At 43.5% G+C, this 21,412-nt stretch overlaps 1 protein-coding gene across 1 annotated transcript in view; it reads right to left on the bottom strand.

The window, feature by feature from the left end:
- AGK (acylglycerol kinase) overlaps window positions 1-19,957 on the bottom strand; it is a 52,209-nt gene extending 32,252 nt beyond the window's left edge. Inside the window, exons 1-3 of the mRNA XM_060245681.1 lie at window positions 19,756-19,957; window positions 8,571-8,610; window positions 4,149-4,228 (exon numbers count right to left, since the gene is read on the bottom strand). Coding sequence (XP_060101664.1) covers window positions 4,149-4,228; window positions 8,571-8,610; window positions 19,756-19,865 — 230 coding nt within the window. The 5' untranslated portion in view covers window positions 19,866-19,957. The remainder of the gene's footprint in view (window positions 1-4,148; window positions 4,229-8,570; window positions 8,611-19,755) is intronic.
- Between the last annotated feature and the right edge of the window lie 1,455 nt (window positions 19,958-21,412).

The following is a 21,412-nucleotide window of genomic DNA, read 5'->3' as shown; positions in this document are numbered from 1 at the left end:
AGTTAAATGCAGCTCATTGCTATCACCTCGAGTTGCTGTCGTTTTAGAGACCACCCACGTTGAAATTTCTCTCGCTCTCCATTCTGCTTTTGAGCTGCAAACTGGAAATTCAGAAGGTCATCCTGAACCCCGATATTATGTGGTAATTAAAAAAAAATACTACCATTGTACATCTGCTTGTGCCGAGAGAGTGGGCAATGACTGTTATGCCATGCAGCTGGGCAGGGGAAACACAGCTTCAAAGAATCAGATGAACCAGACTCAGTCTCCAGAAACAGCTCCAAGAAAAACTATACTTGGACAGGCCCTGGAGGATCTAGGAAGGGGCTCCTCTGAAAGACCCGGGGAGGGGGTGCAGCCAGGTGGTGCTGCCCGCCATATGGGAAGCACCCCTACATTCAGTGGGGTCCCCATTTTCCTGACCTAAAATAGAAGCTGCTTGCCAGAAAACAGGCCAAGTAGGAACACACTATCTGCAAAAGCCAGAGACATGTCTGGGCTTGTTCTGACTGAATACAGGTATCCTCCAGGCACACTCTTGCGTTCCCCCCACTCTCAGCAATGGAATGTGTAAAGACAATTGGGTTCTCAGGTAAAATATCTCCTATGTCGTAATCTCTGGCTAGCATTAATGCCTAATCTTTCTTACCTTCCTGTTCCAACTCAGCATCTCTTTGTCTTACCTCTATGCCAGGGGTGGCCAACTGTAGCTCTCCATATGTTTTTTGCCTACAACTCCCATCAGCCCCAACCAGCATGGCCAATGGCTGGGGCTGATGGGAGTTGTAGGCAAAAAACATCTGGAGAGCTACCGTTGGCCATCCCTGCTCTATGCTAATACAGGCCACGATGTATAAATCTTTTGTTTCCCTTCTGACTCTAATTCAGAGTATCCAAACCAAATTGATGTCAATCATTAAGCCCATCATGGCCCTTCCTGACAAACCATTAAGGGTCATTCTCGTCCTTTGTCTTGAACTAGGAATCCATTCAGGCTCCTAGGAAAGACCCATCAGCGACCATTAAGAGTTACCATAGATCTGAAAGGGGTCCCTGCCCCTCCAAACACTATATAAACTGGGAGCAAACCCTACCTCTCTGTTCAATCTAGGCACATAGGTTGCACCCCTATTACTCTAAGTGGCATGTCTCCATCTTTAATTTTTAAACAGACATCTTCACATATGGACAGGTAGTATTGCCTTTATAATAAACCCTAAAAGTCCCTATCTCTCACCTCTCTTTTCCTAGCCTCTTGATGTGTGTGTATTCTGATTGTTTTATGTGTGATCGCATTTTTACATATTTCTTCTAAGCAAACATTTAAGTAACATCTAAGTAAAAACTATTTTAACTCTGGAGTCTTCCTTCTGTTACTGGATCTTTGTTTATTGGTGGAAAGATCCATGTTCCAAAAAAACAACTCTACCAAGTTTTACCTCTTGCTAATTCCCCCATCAAAAGGAGAAGACTCCCAGCAATTTGGCTAATGCGGGGGGGGGGGGGGGGGGGAACTAACCTGAGCAACTAACCTGCTTCATTCATGTGGCTGAACTTATGTACACATTGCATTGTCCACAGAGGCTTTGGTCTGATCTGGGGAACAACTTTGTGATGTGTAGACATACCCTCCAAGGACATGGGGGAAGGGGAAACAAAGAGGAAACTGCTCTCATCTCTACAGCAAAGGACTAATATCCATACCTCTGTTTCTCTTACATTACTATAATCAAACCACATATTCTGAAGTAGATGTTTTTTTACAATTTTAAGGCAAATTTACCCACAATACATGCTGGGCTTAACGAGGCTTATTTCTTGAGAAACATAATTAAAAAACACAATTTTAGTGCAGTATCCATCTCCCAGCTACCACAAGAAGTTCAGTTGCATTGAGCATTACCAACTTCTTAGGCCATCCTTTATTACACAGCATTCCTTCAGCACCCTTCAGAAACTTCATGAAGTGCCTTTCCCCACAAGAACCCCAAATAAGCCTCCAAGCAAATTATGCACTATTTCCCAGCTAATGAGATATGGAATACTACCGTTCTCCTTTTAAAGGGGAAATATTACTTGTTTTATTATTCAGTTACATTACAACAACAGAAAACTTTACCTGACCTCATTTCGGGCATGGTCTCATACATTTTTATGCCCTTACTGCATTATAAACAGCCATGCTATTAATTATAAATTATTCTGTAAAAATAATTTATAGCACCCGGGGGAATAGAAAATAGGCTTTAAATAAAACAACACTTCCCAGAGATGTGTAGTTTGTTGGATGTTGACCCTATCAAAAAAGAGTTTGATACACAGTGTTCAATGTAGGTTCACTACATAATTAATGCTGACCAGTAGGACATATATAGCGTGTGCAAAAGGGGGAAGACATCTCTAAGGGGCATTGTAAGGCCTTATTGTATATAACATTCCCCTTATCCACCTGGGGATTCATAGCGGACATCTATGATTGCCCACCTGTGCTTTTGGTATCTCACAGCCTGGAGCAAGATACGCACATTTATTGCCTCTCAGCTGTATCTCCCAGCTTGAATAAGAGCCACTGGGAATATAGCTAGTCCTTTTCCACCTAGTCACATAACTCTGTCCTAGGTCCTGTTTCTTCAGTCTCGCAAAGAACAGAAAAGACAGTAAACTTGTTTTGGGACCGTACCACTTTGGACAGCAACACATGTGAAGGTCCATTCACTGAGAAAACTAATGTATTAGGCAGGTTAGGGTGCTCTTCTATATAACATTTAAGTTTCTATGTGAAGCAATTTCTTCTTTCTGCCCCAATGGAGGAGCATTCCATCACATAATCCCTTACCCTTTTGCACATGCTATATATGTCCTACTGGTCAGCATTAATTATTTAGTGAACTTACTATGAAAACAAAGTCTTACTGATGTAAATGTGAGACAGATGTTGGAAGAGCATGACAAAGATGCTTTGGCCAGATGTAATTTATGGGCACGAAGCCTTATCGGGAGTACATTTGAAATGACAGCTGCCAAAGCACTTAAAAGGTTTCGCCCCTGTGTAGGTCTATGATGTTATAGAGCAGAGCTGGCCAAACTGCAGCTTGGGAACCACATGTGGTTCTTCCACACATATTGTGTGGCTCTTGAAGTCCCCTCGGCCCCATCAGCCAGCTTGGAGAATGCATTTAAAGTTGCTTTCTTTCCACATCCCCCATCTATTTTCCTTCCTTCCTTCCTGAGGCTCTCAAACATCTGACCTTCATGTCTTTTGGATCTCCAACACCTGATGTTCATGTCTTCTGGCTCTCCAACACCTGATATTTATTCTATGTGGCTCTTACGTTAAGCAAGTTTGGCCACCCCTGTTATAGAGAAAGGACATAACCTTTGGTTCAAGGTAATGCACACACAGGACAAGCCTAAGGGTGGGGGAAGCAGCATTAAACTCAGAATGTTAAACTTGGGCTACATATGAAACACCCCTATTACACTTTGAAATCAGTGCTGGTTAAACTAAATAGTTGCTCTCAAAATGGCCATTTTGTGCAAAAGCTGCTATTTGCCATACAGATGGAAAGCTCAAAGAAAAGACATGGTAAAAACTGTGTCCAGGTAACAGGTTGTGGTGCTGCTTGCTGCATGATTTATCATTGAACACCCACTAATATCTGGAAAGGAGAAGCAAATGCTTGTGTGAGGTTTATGGAACTCTGTTTGGACAAATTTTTATTTCGCTTACACTGGTCCTACTTTTGGACAAGAGGGGATCAGCACAGTCCTGTGTGCCTTGAGATAAATCAGCACACTCGACAAGCAAAGGTCTCCATTTGGAAGCACTGAAAATCTTAATGCAGAATCTTACCCAAAAAAGAGAACCATAACTTGGCGCTCATTTAATAAATGCAGTCATTGCACACTTTTGTGTGTGGTTTCTTATCCAGGAAGCAAACTTAAGAAAAATGTATGCACGATACTATCAAATCTACACATCAGTTTCATGACCTACATTCTCCAGAACCAGCATTATCAAATACTAGATCTGGAGATGACAGGCAGCAAAGACCTGGAGTCACAACAACTGCCTGCCCCGATGCGACCAAAGGTATGAAGAAAAGAAGTAATGGGGCTGGACAAGGGACTATGGTTCAGGATCTTACCCTTTACAAGCTGCAGGGTTGAGAAATACCGTTGCCTTCTTTATCTGCTCATTTGGAAGAATAATCTGGTCACCAAACACCTAACAATGCAAAGGAAATGAGGTGTTTTTTTTTCTGTTATAAGATAGTACCTCTATTTTTTTAATGTTAAAATATAACAGCAGTAATGCTTTAGTACAGGGGTCCCCAATCTTTTTTAACCTGTGGACATCTCTGAAATTCTGACACAGGGTGGTGGGCACAACTACAAAATGGCTGCCACAGGAGGTGGAGCCAAACACAAAATGTCACAGGGCAAGGTTATATATAACTCTAATAGTAACTCTTCAGCATCACAGATAATAAAACTGTTGGGAGATTATTAATAGCACTGTTTCCATCAGCTTTGCAAAAAATTGTATTTCAAATAGTTTATACCACAGCTCTTTAAGTTGATTCTGCGATTAATGCATGGTTATATACCAGGGGTGGCCAACGGTAGCTCTCCAGATGTTTTTTGCCTACAACTCCCATCAACCCCAGCCAGCATGGCCAATGGCTGGGACTGATGGGAGTTGTAGGCAAAAAATATCTGGAGAGCTACCGCTGGCCACCCGTTATATACTGTAACACTGGTGATATTGTTGTTCTGATTACAAAATCATGCAGTTATTGTGAAAATAGTGAATTGTATGAATAACCATAATATTGAAAACAAATCAGCCAGTATCATAATACCCCTGTATAAATTGATGGTGCGGTCTCATTTGGAGTACTGTGTGCAGTTCTGGTCACTGCACCTCAAGAAGGATATTATAGCATTGGAAAAAGTCCAGAAAAGGGCAACTAGAATGATTAAAGGTTTAGAACACTTTCCCTATGAAGAAAGGTTAAAACGCTTGGGGCTCTTTAGCTTGGAGAAACATCGACTGCGGGGTGACATGATAGAGGTTTACAAGTTTATGCATGGGATGGAGAAAGTAGAGAAAGAAGTCCTTTTCTCCTTTTCTCACAATACAAGAACACGTGGGTATTCAATGAAATTGCTGAGCAGTCAGGTTAAAACGGATAAAAGAAGAAGATGATATTGGATTTATATCCCACCCTCCACTCCGAAGAGTCTCAGAGCGGCTCACAATCTCCTTTACCTTCCTCCCCCACAACAGACACCCTGTGAGGTGGGTGGGGCTGGAGAGGGCTCTCACAGCAGTTGCCCTTTCAAGGACAACTCCTACAAGAGCTATGGCTGACCCAAGGCCATTCCAGCAGGTGCCAGTGGAGGAGTAGGGAATCAAACCCGGTTCTCCCAGATAAGAGTCCACACACTTAACCACTACACCAAACTGGCTCTCCACAGTACTTCTTCACCCAAAGGAAGGAAGTACTTCTTCACCCAAAGGGAATTCACTGCCACAGGAGGTGGTGGCGGCTACAAGCATAGCCAGCTTCAAAAGGGGATTGGATAAAAATATGGAGCAGAGGTCCATCAGTGGCTATTAGCCACAGTGTGTGTGTGTATATTTTGGCCACGGTGTGATACATAGTGTTGGACTGGATGGGCCATTGGCCTGATCCAACATAGCTTCTCTTATGTTCTTAATATATAAATATTTTTCCACATGGAGAGTTTATTAGGTATTTTGGATCTGATACTCCCGTGGTTCCTGTATTCCTTATAATGAATTAGAACATCAGTCCATCAAGGCCAGTATTATCCGATCATGAGTTTCCTGCATTGTGCAGGGGGTTGGATTAGATGACCCTGAAGGTCCCTTCCAACTCTATGGTTCTATGATCTGAATCAGACCATCAGTCCATCAAGATCAGACTGGCAGTGGCTCTCCAGGGTGTCAGCCTGAGGTCTTTCACAACACCTACAACCCAGTCCTTTTAACTGGAGATGCTGGGGATTAAATCTGGGACCAACTGCATGCCAAGCAGATGTTTTACCACTATACCATGGCCTCCACTTCACTTGGTGACTCATGCTTTTGAAAGATCCCCACTTTACCTCCTGTGTCATTTCTGAGGGTCTACTGACTGTCAGGAACAAAATTTCAGGTGGCTCAGGGGCCTGCAGGAGGAAAGGGAATAAGAAAGTCTTGCTCCATAAGGTCTACAGATGGGTGGAGACATGCCATTAGCCATAGCCACTAAGGCCCCTTAATCTTTTAAGACCTGAAACAGGGACAAGCGACCTTTTTGAGCCTGAGGGCACATTCGGAATTCTGACACTGTGTGGTGGGCACAGTCACAAAATGTCTTCCACAGCCTACTCTTGGCTCACACAGTGAATACTCCTGTGGTGGCAACTGCTGCCAAAGCAATATTTAAAAAACATCTGCACAACCAATCAAATCTCCAGTGGCCAAACAGAAACCTTGCTGGGTAAAAACCCCCTGAGCAAAAGCTGCACCCATTCCCTTTAAATACTTGGTGGGGCTCAGGAAAGTGCTGGCAGGTGTCATGGTACCCAAAGGCATCACATCGAGGATCCCCGGTCTAAAAAGATGCCCTGCTGAGCTTTGTGTTGTACACCATGGCTGCCAGCCTCTAAACGGCAGGCATATTGCATCAAACATCTGCACACTAAATGGTAAAGAACCATGAATGGACCTCGCACACATGCAGTTTCACAGCAAATAATGCAATCCCTCTTCATCTGTGGGTTTGCTCCGCTGTGACCCATCAACAAAGATCTGCCTCATGCTGATAAAAACCAAATAAGAAAAGCAAACCACATTCAATTACAACTATTAATAATAATAAACAGATTTATTCTTAGCACATTTGGTAATGAGGTTTGCATGAGGCAGCTGAAACAATCGTATTAAGGGAGCTTTGCCGTTTTCCAAATTCACAGCAATTATCAACATAGCAGAGATTATTAGAGCACAGAATTGAAAATACATTAGAACAAAGTTGAACATTAAATTCTATTTATTTTACCGCATCAGGAAAATGGCAGCAGAAGGTAGGTGAGACAGTAATTCAGGGGGGCAATGGACAGAGGAAATCAAACTGGCATATTATTTGAAGAGCAGATGGGAAAAGTCAGTGATTAATTCTATTACTTTTGCATTCTTGAGGGAAATCAGGGGAAATAAGTCCCTGCATTTATAATTCTCTGATCTGTTAACAGCTGCTAGAAACATATAATTATTTACTTGGTAGGGGGAGCAATATATTTGTTTGCTTTGAACAAACAACCTGCCTGTCCTACAAATTAATTTCAGCAGAATTGAGGGGGGGGGGTTGTGTGTGGGAGCTTTATTCTCATACACACCATCTTTGGGTGGTGATGGGGGAGAACACTGTGAACCTTTGTAATTACCAACTGATCCTAAACATGGATCCCCCTTTAAAATGTATTTCATGTTTGATCATTACTTTCTACTACTAAAATTCTCTCCCTGTTACACAAAACCCTGATCTAGATGGCCCAGGCTAGCCCAGTCTTATCAGATCATGAAGCTAAGCAGGTTAGGCTCTGGCCAGTACTTGGATGGGAGACCACCAAGGAAGTTCAAGGCTGCTACGCAGAGACAGACAGTGGCAAACCTCATTTTCATTTGCCTTGAAAACTCTAGGAGGTCACCACAAACTGACCATGATGTCATAGTGCTTTTCGCCACCATAACGCAAAAAGCACCAGATTATCTTGGTCAGTAATTATGCACCCCAGAAATGTTCTGACAACACTCCATTCTCTGTATGTCATGAATGCCAATTCAATTCATAAATTTCAATGTGACCAATGTCCACTGACAAGAATTAAATAGGAGATGCAAAGACAGTTGAAGAGGCAGGACTGGGGTGCTCTATTCAATTGCTCATTGGTCTGACTACTAATGAAATCAGAGATTTTGTTCTCAAGAGCTGCTGATAGGGTTGCCAGCTCTTGGCTGGGAAATACCTGGAGATTTTGGAGTGAAGCCCATGGAGGGTGGGGATGGGAGGGGCTTCAGCAGGATATCATGCAATGAAGTCCACCCTTCAAAGCAGCTATTTCCTCCAGGGGATCCAATCATGGTCATCTGGAGATCAGTTGTAATAGTGGAAGATCTCCATGTGCCAACTGGAGGTTGGTAACCCTAGCTGACAGTTCCATCACTTCTGCCTAAAACTTTACCTAATAGAAGCCATACAGGTAACTAAGCTTCCAGAAGTGTCTGCCAGAATAAGAATAATAAAAAATATTATCTTCATGATGCTCCTGAATAATTCGTAATGGCACTGAGTTTGAAGATTAATTAGGTGCAAAGCACAGGCCCTGCAGTAAGAAGCATGCACGCCTTATGGTCTTTTTAGCAAAAGAATACGACAGCCACCATTGTCAGGCTAGTCACGTCCAAGAGACCTGCTGGGAGAATCTCCAGAATCCTGCACAAGTGAGATAAGAAGGGGATTTTAATCTAATTTGATCTTGTTAAATGGTATTACCTGGGCTTCTTGGCATGCAGCTCTCCTTAGCAGGTTATCGCTATCAGGAAAAAAAGAGAGAGAAAAGAACTGATGTTAGATAGAGGAATTTGGTGGAAAGGAAATAGGTGGATGCACGCATTTTTTTAAAAAAAACCCACTTCTGCTGTTTTGGCACACAAAGCTCAGAGACTTTATTTTTTAAAAGGAACTTCTTGGTGAGATAGTGGAAGGGAATCTTACTGCTTAAAAGTAATTTAATTTTGAAGCCTCTTTCCTTTTCTTCATTTATTTCCTTATATGCTGGACCTGAGAATTCAACGCTCACATAATGAATTAGATAACTGACAAATGACCCATCCATTGCATGGCCCTCTTGACCCTGAGATCTATGTTATACAAACAGTGATTAACTGAGACCTCTTTCTCCAACCCCACAAAAGTGGCAACACCCAGTTGCCCAACCAGCCAGACAAATGGGCAAACCATTCTGATCTCTGATGGAAGCAGAATGCCAACTGCAGCAAAGCCAATGCACAGTTATATACAGGGCTTTTTTCTGTAGAATCTCATTTGCACATTAGGCCACACCCCCTGACATCACCAATGTTTCACACAGGGGTTTTTTTTGTAGAAAGAGCCCAGCAGGAATTCATTTGTATATCAGATCACACCCTCGATGCCAAGCCAGCCGGAACTGTGTTCCTGTGCATTCCTGCTCAAAAAAAAGCCCTGGTTAAATAACTGAGGTGAGCTCACTCAACAGACAGGATGAAGACAAAAACTGACTGCTCAGGGCCCAACCATACTGTGTGATAAAATGTCACAAGCTGGCAACAAGACAGAGAATGCTCTACCTCTCCTCTCAATCATACCTCAACATCTGCCAGCTTTAACACCAACTGCCAGGAAGCAATCCCAGCTCCCAGGAGCTAAGCTAATATAGCTCCTACCACATCACAGAACCTCTTCTGGCTGAGAATGCCACTGAAGGCTTGCATGTCCTAATGACCTACCTGAACTCACAATGCTAGGGAGGCAAACTGTAGCAAAGGCAAAGCAGAGACTGGCTTACATTTTATACATTTAAGTACCTGCTCCAGAGGGCCCCCGAAGCAGTTTGCAAAAATAATGGCTTCAGTTAACAATTCTGAGAACAACTGCTGAACCATTCCACCATCAGCCCATGCCACAAAGGCCAACACAGACCTTTTAACAAACATTTGTCCTAAATGATTATTGAAAGACTCTGGATATCTCATGTCTCTTTCTAAAATGCTGTAGAGCTGGTAGTCTCCTGACCTTCTTGGGCAGGCTGTTCCCCAAGTCTGGCACTACTCGAGAGAGTTCACACCCAGCCCAAGGATAAGCAAACGTTCCTGGGGAATGGGGAGGTTGGTAGAGTAAGCAGGAGCTGATACAATAACAGCAATAATCACACAGGTTCATACTAGGAGAGACAGTGCCTTAAAACTTACACTGATGCAACCCACCTGGGCTGTAGAATTTGTCTAGGACAGCAAAAGAGAGAGAGAGAGACTGACCTACAGACAAGTTGCTGCAGCATGTGGAAGGAAAAACCCAAAAGATTTGAGCTGGATTAAAGCTAAATTTTTGAGACCGGGTCCTTGTCTTTTGGACCTTTTGCTCTGAAAGCAACAGATACAGCAGTGGCCATACCAAGGAGACAACCAATTTCTCCAGTAGTGGAAGTTCATGTACCACCAAATCTAGTTGTTATATTTTTGACTTGGTTTTCTTCATACTTGTCATTATTCCATGAGAATGTCCGTTTCCAATCAATACCCCGTGGATTCATTAACATTTTGTCTTGAAGTGCTGTGCAGTTAAGAGGGTGAAGAACCAAAGTACTGTAGCAGTCTGGGCAATCTGTTCTCACTCTCCTCGATCTACCTGAAATGCTCTAGATTTGACTCAGGCACAGAGTTTGTCGATCAAGCCGAGAACAACTTATTGGTGATCTCTGGCCCAAAAGGCACCCAGCTGTCCTTGATCAAAACCAGGGGTCCCACATAGTAGAACTCTCTGCCAAATGACATTTGTGCCCTGTGGTGCCTGATGCAGTTCTGGAAGGCCTATTTGGCAGAGATGTTTCGCCAGGCTTTTGGTTGAGGTCAGTGATGGGCACCATCTTCACTCGCCTTCTCCCTTGGCTTCCTCCCACCTCTCCTGAATGATGATGACACAGTCTGAAATCTGATGCATTAGCCCCATTTGAGAATTGTTTTTAACATATTTTATTATGATATGTACTTCTATTGTCGTTATTCACTCAGGTCAGTCAGTCAGTTCTAATGGAAATCAACTCTGACTGTTCCCTGGAAGGTCAGATGCTGAAGCTCAAATACTTTGGCTACCAAATTCTCACTGGAGAAGACCCTGATGCTGGGAAAGTCAGAAGGCAAAAGAAGGGGATGGCAAAAGATGAGATGGCTGGACAGCGTTACTGATGTAACTAACATGAATTTGAGCAGACTTCGGAGGATGGCGGAAGACAGGAGGGCCTGGCGTGACTTGGTCCATGGGGTCACAAAGAGTCGGACTCGACTGTGCGACTGAACAACAACAACGAACATCACTCAGGGCTCTGAACACTCAAGAATTGGGCGATCCATAAAGCTAAATTATAAATAAATAAAATAAAAGGGCACGGTGGCAGAAATCTCAGAGGTACTTCCTGATGCCTCGAGGTAGCTGGGATCAGAGTTCTGATTGGGGGGGGGGGGGGGGGAGGGGCAAGTGGAGGTTAGCTCTGCTTAGAAAAGTGCTGAACTCACCTGAACTCTGTGCATAAAGGCCACAGAATCATCCTTTCAATTCAACTTGAAAAGCTTTCTGCTAATATGCAGCAAATTATCTGGTTTATTACAGAACAACTAAGACTCTTTCCTGTTTTCTACTCACCCCTATCCATTGGAGCTGCATAACTTGTCCTATCTTACTAATATTATTCTCAAAGTAGCTTTTCCTCGTGTTATAAAGCTATTGATTTCAGATGAAGAATCAATTGGGAGAAATTCAAGCTAAGCAACAAGAGAAACTCAGTCAATAGGAAAACCTTTAGTGAAAATAATGGGGCAAACAGAAACAAGCCTTCTAATGTGAGAGAACGTATAAATAATGTATTACTCCGATTTGTGCCTAATTGGAATATTTATCAAAGTTTTCCTTGGAGGCATTAGTGCTCCCCTTAACATAATGTTTGCTCTTCAAATTCAAAGGAATAAATCTTCTGTGCTAAGAAAGAGGAACATTTTTTTTTGTAAAACGAATGGCAGACCACTGATTAATTGCAGTAATTTTATTAAATACTAGTTAAAAACCAACTCTAGGTCTGAAATGGATTGGACACCCCTGCTCCATCTTTATCCACGCAGGAGAACCATACATACTACATGTTATGGGGCGATGTGAATTTTGCCTACCATGTGACAACTTCTGGGAAAATATCCAATCCAGGCCTTTGTTCTTATGAATGGGGCTCCCCATTGACCTGTCACCCTGACTCGGATAGCCTAGGCTCACTAGATCTCAGGAACTTAGCAGGGCTGGTCCTGGTTAGTATTCGGATGGGAGAACACCAAGGAAGTCCAGGGTTGCTATGCAGAGGCAGGCAGTGGCAAACCACCTCTGAATGTCTCTTGCCTTGAAACCCCATGGGGTTCCCTTCAGTTGGCGGTGACTTGATGACACTTTCAACCACCACTGCCTTGTCACTAAGGGTCAAACCAAATGTGATGTTATCCACAGGTCAGACCTCTGAATGCCACCATCGATTTAAAACAACTTAAAAATGTTGCAAAGGCCTCATCTTGATTGGGCCCACAGCATGGCAGGTTAAAGCTCTCTCCCCATCCTGCATATTTTCAACTGCTGAAACAGCTGCCCACACCCCACAGGACTGAAGAAGATATTGGATTTATATCCCGCCCTCCACTCCGAAGAGTCTCAGAGCGGCTCACAATCTCCTTTACCTTCCTCCCCCACAACAGACACCCTGTGAGGTGGGTGGGGCTGGAGAGGGCTCTCCCAGCAGCTGCCCTTTCAAGGACAACTCCTACAAGAGCTATGGCTGACCCAAGGCCATTCCAGCAGGTGTATGTGGAAGAGTGGGGAATCAAACCCGGTTCTCCCAGATAAGAGTCCGCACACTTAACCACTACACCAAACTGGCTCTCCAGGGCCTTCAGAGCATTTTTAAAGTGCTTTAAAATGGCCTTGCCACCCATGAGTGGGACCCACAGACACTGTCACACATGTAGTTCGGCCCTGAGCATCTGAGAACCCAGAAAAAGGGGAGGGACGGTGGCTCAGTGGTAGAGCATCTACTTGGTAAGCAGAAGGTCCCAGGTTCAATCCCTGCCATCTCCAAAAAGGGTCCAGGCAAGTAGGCGTGAAAATTCTCAGCTTGAGACCCTGGAGAGCCGCTGCTAGTCTGAGAAGACAATACTGTCTTTGATGGACCAAGGGTCTGATTCAGTATAAGGCAGCTTCATATCTTATGGGGAGGGATGGTGGCTCAATGATAGAGCATCTGCTTGGTAAGCAGAAGGTCCCAGGTTCAATCCCCGACATCTCCAACTAAAAAGGATCCAGGCAAATAGGCGTGAAAAACCTCAGCTTGAGACCCTGGAGAGCTGCTGCCAGTCTGAGTAGACAATACTGACTTTGATGGACCAAGGGTCTGATTCAGTAGAAGGCAGCTTCATATGTTCATATCTAGTAGTTTGGGGAGGGACAGTGGCTCCGTGGTAGAGTATCTGCTTGGTAAGCAGAAGGTCCCAGGTTCAATCCCTGGCATCTCCAAAAAAAAAAGAAAAGGGTCCAGGCAAATAGGTGTGAAAAACCTCAGCTTGAGACCCTGGAGAGTCGCTGCCAATCTGAGTAGACAGTACTGACTTTGATGGACCAAGGATCTGATTCAGTAGAAGGCAGCTTCATATGTCCATATGTCCAAACAACTTCCTAAATGCTCTCACTTAACTTTGCTGTAGGACAGCCCTTCATATCATGTGCCATTTTCCTCTAGTTTACTATTACACAATAAGAGCAAAGACTCAATACAACAAGCTGCCAATAAATAGCAGGAGATAGGGCAAGTTATATATCTGTCCACTAAGTGATTGTTGCCTGAAAAAGCCAATGGGCCTTTATTATCACTGTGGCAATACTTAGAGGAAAAGTATGAAGTCATTTTACCTGCCGCTTCTGTTCATGGCTTGCAACCCGTTCTGCCTTCTAGCAAAAAGTAATTTAAAGCTCAACAATTTCTGGTTAATTAAATGCTGCTTTGTTGCTATCCAATTTAACAATAACTTTCCAAGCAACTGGACCTGTCTTAGCAAGCCAGAAAAGCAAGGGAGGGGGGGGAAATACCAAGATCATACCTCACTTACTTAGGTAACTGAATCAGAATCAATACTGAACTAATTCAGCTTCTCAAGAAAGCTTGCCAGCAACATAGATCAGAAAGGTAAATATTCTCTGCAACGTTCTTGTAAGTAATATCCCAGGTTGCTTTGGCAGATTTGTTCAGCTGTATTTTTCTGCAGAGCACATGGCTGCCAATTCCAACACAAAATTCCAGTCGGTCCCTGAGTAAGATGAACAGGATCTAAATCTGTTATAAACCGAGCATCTGCTCTCTAAATGCAGTATCTGCCATCATGGCCTTCAGTTTTATAGAAGGAAAGGCAAGCTGGCAGCACAGGTGGGCAGGTCATTAGGAAAAGAAGAGCATTCTTATTGCTATTGATTCAAAAGCTTTCTGTCCCCAAATGGCTAGAAGGAGCAGGGCAAACCTTTATGTACCAAGATATTCCAGTGGGGTAGTTGTTTTAGTCATATTGCAGCGAACACAGGAAGAAATCTTGAGGCACCTTAAATACTAATATGTTTGGTGTGGCTTCAGCATTTGTGAACTAGAATCTGCTTCATTAATAGCATGAAATGTGTCAGACAGTTACACACCCATATATAGAACAAAGAACAACAAACAAAAGGAAGAAAAGCCGATGACATTTTACGTTTTTTTCCTTTATGCCTATGTGTGCACATGCACAGAGCCTACATAATATAGACTGACAGCAAGGACCAAGGAGACTGAGATTCAAACACCCACTGCATCACTAAGCACATTGGGTCATTAGGGCTGCCAGCTCCAGGCTGAGAAATAGCCAGAGACTTTGGGAGGGGGGCTGAGGGAAGGGACTTTAGTGGGGTATAATGCCAGAGTCCACCTTCCAAAGTGACCATTTTTTCCAGGCAAATTGATCTCTGTTGTCTGAAGATCACTTGGAATACTGGGAGATCTCCAGCTACCAGCTGAAGGTTGGCAACCATAGCAGTGGGCAGGCCTCAGATTCAGCAGGAGCTCACAGAAGCACAGCTCCTGAACCTTTCTGAGGGCTCCCCCTCTTCCTCCCCACCTACCTTGTCCACTGAATAGTAGGTGCAGCTGCATAACAATCCCTGGATTAAGAGAGTGGGCAGCCAGCCAACCACCAGGAGCTTTGCCACACCCCCAGCAGCCCTCATTAACCCCTGGAGAAGCCCACTCCACCCCTTCTCCACTTATGTGATTTTGGGTGGTGGGTGGCTTGCTGGCCTTTTGACGGGGGGGGGGGGAGGTGGCCCAGGAGAGCCCCAAGCGAGCGGGGCCTGCTTGAGCTGGCTTGATTTCTAGCCAACCCAAGCAGACCTCGCTCGCCCAGGGATCTCCTTTCTTGCATTGGGTTGGGATATGATAATGAGCTCCATCACCTATTTTTCTACAAAACAACCCCTGGTAGTGGGTAACTTTCTTTTATCTGCACCTTCCTCTCAGGGTTACAGAGAGGAGAAAGTATAGAAAGAATCACATATGTTTGAGATCTCTGATCTCCTCAGAAGCATGATGGGATAAAAGTGGATGAACAGAATAGAATAAACTGAAGCCATATTTTATGCATCTGACAGCAAAACAAACGTTTGCCTTTGAGGTCTCACAAATCCTCTTTATCTATTTATATAGTTTAGTCTGTTTTGGGAAAAAATAGGGAACAGGAGACCTCTGGCACTATGAAATACTTTCATTTACAAACACACAGGTTTAGGAGGACTTGCAGGAGTTCAGACATATGCCTGAAGGTAAGCGATGCTAATCTGAAAGCAACATCAACACTCAGAAACCTAAACATTATATGCTCCTAATAAACCTACTCCCCTCCCCACAAAAAAAGGTGCAGATTCACTCCCTAGCCAGCAGTCAATTGCCTATTAGCATTCACTATTCCCCCACCCCAATTGGTTATCTGGGCCTAATGATCAAAGCCTAAAGAAAGCTAAGGAAAACTACTTTCCATAAACATGCAGGAAGGCTCACAGGGCCCTGGGAAGTGAATCTGGGGGCGGGAGAGAGAAAAAGACCTTTTTTCCAAACCAGATTGCTTGGGGTTTTTTTTTTCAAGCTTTGCCTCTGTTGTCTTAGACTGGTAGCAGTGATCTTGTGGCAATAGGTGTCCTACTTCACTACACCCTCCAAATGCAGGCAAAAGTAGAATTTTATGCTCCTTCAAACTTATTTTGAGCATCTGTGCAGTCAAGTTTTGAACACTGTTTTAAAATGACACTGCAAATGATTCCACCACTAGAACTGGAGAAATAAACAGTAAAGTGTTATTTCCCCCATGCTACATACAGAATGGGGTGAGCCTGAAAACTGTGTCAACCGTATTTCAAAAGGGGTGCCAGCTGGAAGCTGATAAACTTGCCCAGCTTTTTCACTGCAGATGAGGAGGAGAGGGGAGAAACAGGGCCCAACAAATCCCAGAGCCCAATAAATCCCAAGTGCCGGGTCACCTAGAAATTTCACTGGGGCAACTAGCCTTTTCAGCTATGATTTTATTGTAGCATCTCAGCAATTCTCAGCAAGTACAATGAGTTGGATCCAATCAGTTTCTTCACTGGGGATAAGAGAACGAAGGGGGATTCCCTTTGGCCACTCATAAGGCCGTGTTTGGGATCACGGGATCCACACAGAAAAAAGCCACGTGGAACATGGGCTTTAATAAGGAAGGGAACTGGCCAAGTAGTGAAAAAGCCGGCTGGATCCAACCCAAAGCTTATTTATCATAACGCCTAGCTTTGGGAACATCACCATTTTCTTCTTCAGATGTTCCAGTGTTTATCATTTTTTTATTCCGTTCCAAAGCAAGAAAACGTACAAGCTATGTGCATTCCATTTCTGATGCTCTTGGGGACTACCTACCACCTCTTAAGTTATCATTTAACGAACTGCTGTCTATATCAGCGCACGATTGGAAAAGCATCAGAACAGATGCCCTAAACCAGTCACTGCCAAACTATGCATGGTGGCACACTAATACAAAAATTAATTGAGGACTCCTAAGGGGCTCTGAACACATCTGTAGCCTATCAGCATTCTATGACAGCTTGTGATTCTGTTCTATCCCTGGACCAGGTACGGATCAGCCACACATGAGGCAGAGATAGATCTGTACTTGGAAGTCTGAATCTCTGAACAAGTGAGTGGTGACTCATGAAAGCTCATACCCTACCACAAAATTTTGCTAGCCTTTAATGTGCTACTGGACTCTTGCTCTTTTCTTCTGCTAGATTATCTCTGTAAGGGTTGCTGCTCTGAGTGTGTGAGCCTCCCTCCCACCTTCTTGGGGTGCAAGAGAGAAGTGTACCTTCGATTTTAAATGACCTGTAAAGAAACAGAAGTATCGCATGCTAGAAGTTCTGCTTTAGCACAGTTGTCTTTAACACACAGGTGAGGATCTTCAGGTGGGTTGCGTGGTGAGCTCCTAAAGTGCTACAGTTCTTTTGGGAAAACCTGCTAGCTAGGGTGCATGTGAGAGGAGCCATAGGACAGTGAGACAAGGTCACTCAGTGGGGGAGTGTCCTCTACAGCTCTGACCCTTGGTTTGTTTCTTCACCACTCACGAATGTAGGGATCACCTAATGGTATGGTTCTTTATTCATCCTTACCATGCTCAGCATTCCATGTGTCTTTATCTAAACATCTGAACGCCCCACATCCTGGAGCACCCAGTGAGATAATGTGAAAGAAATCAAAAGGGGGGTTGCTAATAATGCAGAGTGAGCTCAAAAGATTGACCAGGCACAAAAATGGAAATATCTTTCATTCTGTCAGAAGCAGGTTCAGATTACGTTCTGGAGAATGAAGCAATCTTACAATACAACCCTATGCAGAGTTACTCCAATCTAAGCTCACCACTGAACAGTGTGGGACTTACTTCTGAGTAGACCTGCTTAGGAAAGCTCCTTTAATTTCCACAGCGTGCTTTCAAGAAAGAACATATTTACCAACACTCCCAAATTTTAAAAGCAGAGCCTTTTGCTCCTCGTTATCTAGGATTTTCAAGAGTGTTTTTTCACTGTTTTATTTATCATCACATTCCATAAAATCAAGCTAGGCTACCCAAATTATCTTCTGGGGGATAACAACACAAATCAAATCTATTCCCAGCCTGCCAAATCTAGTGAAGTTAAAGCCAAAGTTAGGGCAGTGCAACTACACACTGGGTTGAGCCAGCTAATTGGAAAAAAAACACAGAGGTCCACAGGGAGAAGAGAAATTGTGAAAACAGAACACAGACAGCCAAAGATTGGCTTTCTCAAGTCTTCTCTCTAGATCCTGGAAGGACTGGACATAATGGAAAAAGGAACCAATTAAACTCTCCTCTTTTTCTATGTATACATATAGGAAAGCCAGAATAAGAGCCTAGAGCAATGTATGATTAGTAGAATATTTATTTCAACCAACGAGAGCAAAAAAATTGTAACAAAAAATTGGCAGCAATACATCCAAATGAATTCCTGCTAGGCTTTTTCTACAAAAAAGCCCTGTGTGAAACTATGGTGATGTCATATCTTTGTTGCTTAATCTCATGCCTTTTATTTTTGGTAACCAATGACTGCTAATACAAGTTTTTCCCCTTCTTTTTCTGAACTTAGTGTTATGCAATTGGTCTCTGAAGCCACATGCAAAAACCTAACTTGGCCCATACTTACCAAGATGCAAGGAGAAGGTAGAGAGTTGCCTACCTGGTTATGAATAACTCTTAAAAAACAAGACGCCAATGGTTTTCCTCCTATGCCCATGATGGTTTGGTTTAGGAGGGTGACCCTTAATTTGGAAAGAAGTTTCTGAAGAGACCAAAGTAGAGGGTCTGGGTTGCAGGCTACCATACAAGAATACTGCTAACTCCCAAGCTGTTAGTGAGCACAAAAACGAATTCTAGTTGGGAGGTAGGAAGAATAAAATGGAGATGTGAACTCCTGAAGGTGCAGCAGCTTGATACCTGGGCCAGCTGGGTAAATTCCACATCCTTCTATTGTAAAATGAAGTCACTGCAGTGCTTTTTTTGCCCCCAAACCACCCATACCCTTTTAACTCCATTCCTCGTTCTTCCATTCTCACATTTTAACTCTATTCCCTGTTCTCACATAGCGCAACCAGCAATCTGATTTTAGACCTCATTGTAATTTAAAAATATATCATCTTCGGGGGGGGGATTAAATTATGTCTATAAAGAAATTGGGGGGGGGGACTTCAAGTCCATTTCATTTCACTAGTCACAAAAAATTCAGTCAATTCACTGGCTGAATACTGTCCAATAATGGTCAAGTATTCTTAAAGCATTAACATTTGGGGGAATCCTTCAGTCATCACTCAAGCTAATTACAAAACCAAATTAGGCAACAGTTATCACAAAATAGTACAGCATGAAAGGGGTGTGACTGCGCGTGCGTATAAAAAGTGCCATCAAGTCTCAGTGGATTTAGTCACTTGGTAGGTGTTTTGCCATTACCTGCCTCTGTGTAGCAGCTCTGGATCGCCTTGGTGGTCTCCCCATCCAACCACTGAATAGGGCCATTCAGTTTCTGAGAGCTTACAGGATCAGGCTAGCCTGGCCATCGAGGTCAGGGGGTTTTAAGACTAGCCATTTTAAATTTGAAAGCAAAAAGCTGCATCATATTACTCAGAGATAATCTACTTTGTGTGTGGTGAAATTTCTGGCAGTTGCTTTTAAGTTACATGATAACGTTTGTAGCAACTTTTAGGCTCTCCTTTTTGGGGGTGAGGGTGTGCTGTTTATGACTTTGGTTGTGAAAGCAGCATTAAGAAGTAAGTTAAAGACTGAACAATAATTACCAGTGCTTTCCATAAAGCCAGTTTCCTCCCCAGGTAAGCAGGCCGATCCCAACGGTAGTCTTCTTCCAATGACTTCTAAGGGTTTGAAACATTTTGATCACCTTGGCCATGTTTTGTTTTACTCCACAGCACACCTTACAAGGATTCCGATGCAAAGAAATGGCACTCTAGATCATCCGTTTGACAAACTACAAATAATAAGATTAATACAGTTGCAGAAACAGTTAAACATTAGTTAATCTTAAATCACAGAGGTGGAAGGGAACTCCATGTTCATCTAGTCTAACCCCCTGCACAATTCACAAATACCTCCCCCCAGTGACACCTGCTCCATGCCCAGAAGCTGCCCCCCAAAAAAACCCAGAACCCTCCAGGATCCCTGGCAAAACTGGCCTGGAGAAAAATTGCTGCCTGGCCCCAAAGTGGCAAACAACATTTTCCTGGGCATGTAAGAAAGGCCATGAGAACTAAGCATTGCTGCAACCCTTCCTGCCTTCCTGCTCATGATCTGCCTTTCAGTTGCTCCTTTTCAAAAAGCTACTCTATATTGGCAGCAGCCCAGTTTAAAGAGGATGCTGTGCAGTACAAGACTCCATGGGTAAATACTTTTATTTTTCCAATATCACATTTCAATAAGTTCCTTATGCAACTCTGCAGGGGTGTCTTGTTTAAACCCATGCAAAGCAGCTGTCTAGGTCGAACAACCAGAATGTGTAACTCACCAGCATTGCATTTAAATTAAGCTTCCACCATTGACGGTAACTATCCTGCCTTTGCAGAATAAGATGGCAGAGAGCCAGTATTGTGTACTGGTTAGAATGTCGCACTAGAATCCAAATTCAAGTCCAGTAGCACCTTAAAGACCAACAAGATTTTCATGGTATAAGGTTTCAAGAGTCAAACATTCCTTCCTCAGCCTACCTAATACCCAACCAGGGTATCAGCTTGGCTTGGAGTCCCCAATATGGTGCCCATGGGCACTACAGCACCCACCAACACCTTTTGTGATGCTCACCAAGTGTTTTTAGAACGTCAGCAAAGCCAGGTGGCTTTGACTAGCAGGACTTCTGACTGGCCTTTGGAGATATGACTGACTATGCAGATTTTTAAAAACACACTGCTAGAGAAACAGCTACCATCACAGCACAAGGATCCACACTGTGTGACTGAAGGTAAGCTGGAGCAACTATTTTGTAGTTGGCTCTGCCTTTTGTGGCAACCATTTTACAGCTGCACCCACCCAGAATTCAAAGGTGCCCATGGGCTGAAAAAGGTCTGGGACTCTTGGGCTAGGCTGATATAGGGAACTTTGATTCTCAGAAGCTTATACCCTGGAGATCTAGTCTTTAAGGCGCTACTGACCTGGAATCTTGCCTTTCTGCTGCACACCAACATTGCTACTTGAAAGTATCTGCACTAGGATCTGAGATCACCAAGTTTGAACCCCACACTGCCATGGAATCTTGCTGGGTGACCTTGGACTAGTCACATACACTCTTGGTCTGGCCAATCTCATAGGGTTGTTGCAGGAATAAAATGGAGAGAACAATGTCAACTTATTTGCCCTGCCCCCCCCCCCCCACTGGCCAGATATAAATGAAATAAATAGACTGCATCACTTCAGACTAGTTCAGCCTTTCCCCCTTTGTTCTACTTT

Source organism: Heteronotia binoei, chromosome 8 (genome assembly GCF_032191835.1).
Source record: "Heteronotia binoei isolate CCM8104 ecotype False Entrance Well chromosome 8, APGP_CSIRO_Hbin_v1, whole genome shotgun sequence".
NCBI lineage: Eukaryota > Metazoa > Chordata > Lepidosauria > Squamata > Gekkonidae > Heteronotia > Heteronotia binoei.
Note: the sequence above shows the minus strand (reverse complement) of the source record. Positions and strands in the feature narration are given on the sequence as shown.